The 6,748-nt window shown below is 43.4% G+C and overlaps 1 protein-coding gene across 1 annotated transcript in view; it reads left to right on the forward strand.

The window, feature by feature from the left end:
* The window catches only part of FETUB (fetuin B), a 12,536-nt gene extending 9,835 nt beyond the window's left edge, over nucleotides 1-2,701 (forward strand). Inside the window, exons 6-7 of the mRNA XM_007935981.1 lie at nucleotides 1,351-1,434; nucleotides 2,324-2,701. Of these exons, the coding sequence (XP_007934172.1) occupies nucleotides 1,351-1,434; nucleotides 2,324-2,701 (462 nt within the window). The remainder of the gene's footprint in view (nucleotides 1-1,350; nucleotides 1,435-2,323) is intronic.
* Nucleotides 2,702-6,748: the final 4,047 nt, after the last annotated feature.

Raw genomic sequence — 6,748 nt, forward strand, 5'->3', positions numbered from 1 at the left:
TGAGCTCAAGTATAGCAGGGATTGTGGGGTTGGCACGGGATCGGGCAGTGTTTCGTTCTGCTGTGCATGGGGTCGCTATGAGTCGGAAATGACTCGACGGCACTTAACAACAACAACAACAATATAACTTAATTTATTAAGACTTCTAGGTATGAAAATGTTCTGTTTAGTCAATTCTGAATAAAAAATTCTATTTTATATCCAATTCAAAGCTTCTTCCTTGCTGTACTTCAAGCCTGGAGCTAAGGACCCAGGTAAAGATCAAGGTCTATTCTTTCATTTCTTCTCTTGCTCCAGCCCTCTCTTGCTTAATTCTGGCTCTTAGAGGTTTGGGAAGAAGGAGAAAGGATTCCAAAAAAAGAGTGCAAAGTCATTTTACATAACTGGACTTGAAATCGCAGTTTTCTCTTGGCCAACACTGGTCACTGTGAGACCAGCTCCAATGCTGCTTCTATCGAGTGGCACATGTGTAGGTTCATCCACAGGGCCTTTCCTAGAGGAGTGCTGTATCCTCTAGATGACTCTTTGGAACCCCCACAGATGCTTTCTATTAAATGCCCCTTTCCTGGAAGGTTACCCCTTGGATGTTTGCCATAAAAGAACCCTACCTATGACATTGGCTTGTCCTATGCAATTTTCAAATATTCTTCCTAAACCAAGTGATGCAAGAAGGCTTTCTTATCACTGCCCTCTGTCCTTAATCTGCCATGGTCAGCTGCTTTAGTGAGGATCTCATCCTCAGAATTCTACAGAGAGAATCAGACACCAATCTCCACAGTCATATATTTCCCTGTGCTCTAGGTTTCACATATCAAGCCCATACGCAAACTGTCCCTTTGTTGTCCACTTTTGTATCAGCACCTGGTAGGCAAATTTCAGCAATTTGGCAATTCCTAATTGGGGTGGGAGTAGATAGACTGTACTTGATGCAGTTATCTGCAGTCTCTTCAGAGGGTTCTCTTGGAGCCTCTCCCCTATTTGACTTGGTGAGGAAGTACTTGAATGGATATTTCAGTTTTAGGAATTTCTAGTTTTTTCTGATAATGGTCTGGAAAAGGGTGGTAGGGTGATATTCAAGCAATCTGGGTAGCTATATTTTAAGTAATTTTTATGTGCAAGTTCTAAGTTATGCTTAGGAGCACTTCTTTAGAAATTGAGACAATATTTTATTTCAGTATCCTGAATGTTGATCGGCTGTTTGTCTACAGAGAAGAAAGAAAGTTGACTTTTATTTATGATCATTTCACAGGGAACCACCATGAGTTGAAATCAACTCAATGGCAACTAACACAGTAGCAAAAATGATAGTCTTAAATGCTTACTTGACATTGTATCTTTTCTTTCTTTTAGCCCGTTGGTCTTTGTAGAGGTTCTCTGAATCAAAGAGATGAAGATAAATTTATCTCAGTGGCTTGTGACTTCTTTGAATCACAGGTACTTTTTCAATCTGATTATTGTGTTTCTGTGAAGAAAAGAGAAATTATTTGTATTTCAGCTGCTCCTACCTCACTCTCTCCTTTTGTTTCACGAAGACCCACTATTTCCACTTTACTAGGGTTAGTCAAAGACTTGTCTCACTTTGTTGTAGCCACTGTGTGGTCCTGCACAGTAAGGAAGAGCAATTCAGACACAAGGGCCTTCTGGCTTGGCTGCAACATGCCTCTGGGACATTAAATTCAGTGTCCCAGACAAACCTTGCTCAGAACTGTAGGAAGAATTTATCTGAAACAGAAACATTCAATCCCTTTCCAGAAGTATGTATGGAGTCCTTATTAGGGGGCATCCTGGTAGAGCTGACAGGGCAGTTGACACAGGCAACCTGGGTTTCAGTCCTGCTCTGCCAACTGTGAGCTGTGTGATCAGGGTCAGTACTTACCTCTCTGAGTCTCGGTTGCCTCATCTATAGAATGGGTTTGAAATGCTTAACGTATTCAGATCCCTGTGAGAAACCAATGGGAAGGCTTGGCTGAAGGGTGCTGCATAAACCCTGGCACAGGATAAACAGTTAGTAAAACGTGGCTATTGGGACCACAGTAGGAGCAAGGACATCAGCTCATTGGGGATTTTGAATAAGTCACTTAATCTCTGTGTACTTTTGCTCATCTCTGCAATATGTGAGACTGGCAGTACTTTCTGCTGCTCTAGAAGACCTCTTGCCTTTATCATTCTTTTGCTTTTTTGGCCTTTAAACAGGAGACATGGTCCTTTAGAAGGTCTCCCTTTGAACCATACCATCAGAAAGGCACAGAACAGCTCAGCTTGATACCAGGCATGGCAGGGCTTTCCCTAAGTAACTCTGCTTGTAAAAAGTGTTCCATTTCAGGCTCCTGCTCCTGGAGAAGCAAACCCTGCTGCTACCCAGGGGCCTGCGAACCTCCCCAAGGTGGAAGAGCCCCAGTGGAAAGGCCCGGCTCCCAGCAATGTACCCTCAGAGGCTGTGCCCAAAGGATCGGTCCAGTACCTCCCTGACTTGGATGATGAGAAACCTGGGGATTCCCAGGCAATGGGCCCCCATGAGGCCTTCCCTGTGCAGCTGGACCTGACCACCAATCCCCAGGGAGAAGCCCTGGATATCTCCTTCCTCTTCCTGGGGCCCAAAGAGAAGAAATTACTTGTCCTTCCCTTCCCCAAAACACTGAAGCACCCTGTAGAGTGCCCAGGGCCAGCTCAGAACACCAGCCCTCTTGTTACTCCACCATGAGGCTTCCCCAAGCAAAGGGTGTCCTGCGTGAGAGGACAGGCTGTGGGCAAGGGCCAGAGAGATGGAGAGTTCACACACTGAGAGTGGCTAATAAATGTTACCTTTGAGTCATCTTGGTATCAGTCATGTTGGCTTGGAGTGGGGAAGTTGACTAACCCTCCCCTTGTGGACTGGGTTGCCCAAGGCCTCATGCCAGGGAGAGATGCCTGTCTGTGTCTCCAACCTGTTGCTTATAAAAGATTTTTATCCTTTCAGCTTAGAAATATAAAAGCTCTCTGTATTAAAGCTATGTTTGAAGATACCTTCTCTAAAGCCAAGATATATAAGAAACTGAGACCCAGTCAAGAGGTTTACTCTGTATGCTGATATTGTTGCAAGGTGCCGAGTCAGTTTCAAGTCATAGCAACCCTATTTACAACACAACAAAACACTGGCCCTCTCCTGAAGCATCCTCACAATCTTTGCAATACTTTAGCCCGTCGCTGCAGCCACTGTGTCACTCCATCTTGTTGAGGGTCTTTCCCTTCTTCGTGTTGTTGAGGGTCTTTCCCTTCTTCGTGGACCCTCTGTTTTACCAAGCATGACAGCCTTCTCTAGGGAATGATCCTTTCTGATAACATAACCAAAGTACGAGAGAGGAAGTCTGGACATTCTCGCTTCTTTAGTGTGTCATCAAGTATTTTCTGGGCATTGCCTGAGCTGTTTACACCCCTCTCTCTCTTTCTTCCTGCCCCAGATCTCTGCGTCTTAGAACTGGCACACTGCCTTAGAGGTGGGGGCACATGAGAGAGAAGTTTGCCTGTGCCATGCTAAGCCCAGTGGGGCCATAAGACAGCAACAGTTGCAACTGGTCAATTTTTAAAATCTTTTAAAATTTCTCTCAGGGCAGATGTTAAAGGCCTATGATGGCATTCAATGATAAGCATTTTTTTATTACTTTAAAAACAATTGTACATATTTTCCCTCAAAAAATACATACACACACATATATTCATACATATAAAAGATAAGACTTTTGACATTTTTACTGAGAACTTGTAAAAGTTGCCTTTTGTCCTCCATTTTTGCAGCTATTTCTTGGAAGAGGCACATAGGCTGTGGCATAATTTGCTTAAGAGCAGTAGTCACTACTCACAGGCTGTTACTCTCCTCTCTTTAAGGAGAAATGACCATGTGGGGTGTCATGTAATGTCTTCAACCCTTTTCTGTGAGGGGCTGCAAGAAACAGAATTGCACTTGGAAGGTTCAACTGAAAAGTCTCTTAGTGAAGGGGCTTGTAATGAAGCCTTGTGGACCAGGCTGAAGGAACGACAAGAAATGCTGAGGTACTCGGACAACAGCAACAGCAGGAAGTTGTTACTGCTCTGGGCCTGAAAAGACAGGTGAACTCAAGTCCAGTAGGAGCTTGGAGCGGTGGAGGGAGACAGCCACCGTCAGAGCTGCTGAAGCAGGGAGGAGCAGGGAGTGAACACTCAGACTTCCCTCCTCCCTCCAGTCTCCTACCCTCACTGGATATTTGAATTCAGTAGTGAACTATCCCACGAGGGAGCCTGGGTTATTCAACCCTCAGGAGTCAGCCCCTGAAGACAGAGACAGCAGTGAAAGTGAAGAATGGATCTGGGTGCAGAGCCCCATGCAGGGGATTTTCCCTCACATCCACCTATACTCAAAAAGGATGTGGAAGACCCTAGATTTTCTGAGTCCCTTTAGCTACCGTTCCCTTTCTCTCTCCACTCTTTCAGTTCTTCAAAGAGTGGATTATACCAGTGCTCTCCACTTCCTTACCTCCTATTCACTTCTCAACTCACTGTAATGTGAGCACATCTGTTTTTTCATAACACAGTTCATATTCCCCAATGACTTCCTTATTGCTAAATTCAAAGGAAGCATTTCCATTCAGATTTGTTTTCCCTTTTTGAAGCATCTGGCAATACTGACCCCCTCTTTCTTGAAACTTCAAGTAGACTTTGTAACACGTCTTCCAGATTCTCTGCCTATATTGATGCCCATTCTACTCTTATTTCTTCTCATCTTTCTCTTCTTTCATCCTCCACGCAGAGGCTGATAATCTCCACATTTCTCTTTTTTGGCTTTATCTTTCTCTATAAATTCCACATGGTCACTCTAATCTACTGCCTCAGCTTCAACCATCACCAATATACCAAAGTCTCTTAAATTTGTGTATCTGGCCCAGATCTGTCTCCTGAACTCCAGGACTGGATGGATCCATCCAAATACTACCACAAACTGAATTCTGTACCTCTCTTTCCAAGTCTGCTTCTCCTCATTTTCCCCATTTAAGTCAAGAATACAGTATTCTACTTAGTCAACCAAACTAAAAACCCTAGAATCAAACTCCCTATATCACTTTGTGGTGTGGTGCCTAAGGCATTTGACTGCTAACCACAAGGTTGGTGGTTCAAACCCACCAGGCACTCCTCGGAAGGAAGTTTGGCCAATCTACCTCCATAGTGATTCTGCCTTGGAAACGCAATGAGCAGTCACTAGGAGTTGGACACAACTCAACGACATGTTACGCAACAATAATCTCTCCTAGTGGAAGAGATATTCCTGGAAAACAAAATATTTATGTACCACAAGCACAGCTCCTGGTGTACAATAGGCATTTAATAAGTGGTGGTTATTGATTTTTTAGGTGAAATGAAAAAGGGAAAACAAATAAATTGATAAATCATGAAAAGTATAAGACATGAAACCTATCATTAAATAGCTTCAAAAAAACTCACTGCCCGCAAGTCAGTTCCAACTCATAGCAACCCCCATTGTGTTTCTGAGGCAGTAAATCCTTACAGAAGTAGCTTGTCACATCTTCTTTCTGTGGAGTGGGCTGGTGGGTTTGAACTGCCAACTTTTTGGTTAGTAGACAAATGTCTTAGGCACTATGCCACCACACCTTCTTTCAAATAGCTTAGGAATACAATATACAAAAAAAAAAAAAAAAGTTAAACAAATTTAAAACCATACAAGAGATAATGAGTTGGAATCAACTCGATGACAATGGGTGTAGCAATGCAGGAGTCCTTGGGTAGGGCAAACCATAAGCACGCTTGGCTGCTAACCGAAAGGCTGGAGAATCAAGTCCCTAGAGACACCTTGGAAGAAAGACCTGTCAATCTATTTCCAAAGTGTCAGTCATTGAAAACTCTATAGAGCACAGTTAGCAAAGTTGTCATTGAGTTGGAACTGACTCAAGGGCAACTGACTATTACAACAATACCAGCAATACAATCACTATAGCATGTATTGAATCACACATTTATTGAGCCAGAATTTATTGAACACCTACCAAGTAACAGGCCCTGTGCAAAGTACTAGGGACAGAAGAGTGAATAAGAAAGAGCCTCTATCCTTCCACAGTGTCATAAATACTACTAAGGAGAAGACCAAAAGCTATACTAGCCTGTAACAGGGAGACCTTACCTGGTCTGGGAGTCAAAAGTCTCCTTGATAGCCAAAAATTGAGCAAGAATTAGGTGAAGAGGAGAAAGAAGGCAGACAGAGCCTGTCAGGGAAGAGCATGCTCCCTTTTAAAGTTGTGATAGACTACTTCTTACTGGTTGGGTCCAAGCAAGTAAGTTCTACTGTTGTTGTTGTTGTTTGCCGTCGAGTCGGCCCCGACTCATAGCGACCCCTCCTTGGGTTTCCGAGGCAGTATCACTATGGAAGTAGGATTGCCCAACCTTCCTTCCGAGGAGTGGCTGGTGGGTTTGAACCGCCAGCCTTCTGGTGAGCAGTCAAGTGCCTTAGGCACTAGTAACTTCCTTTAATCTTCCCTGATGCCTACCTAGAAAGGAGATGGGAGGGTGGTGGTAGGAGATGAAAAGAGAGGAAATCAAGGCTACAGCATCCCACAGTGCTCCCACATTGAAAAGGAAAAGTAAAAATATTTCCTATTGTTATAGGGGAATGACTAACTATTGTGTGTATTCACTTGATGCAAATTGTACAGCAATAAAAACTAGTTGTGCTATGCACAACTTAAAAATGTTTATCACATTAAAAATATGTTATCATTAAAGAGAAAAA

This window comes from Orycteropus afer, unplaced genomic scaffold, assembly GCF_000298275.1.
Source record: "Orycteropus afer afer isolate SDZICR_OR568_19922 unplaced genomic scaffold, OryAfe1.0 scaffold00032, whole genome shotgun sequence".
Taxonomy (NCBI): Eukaryota; Metazoa; Chordata; class Mammalia; order Tubulidentata; family Orycteropodidae; genus Orycteropus; species Orycteropus afer.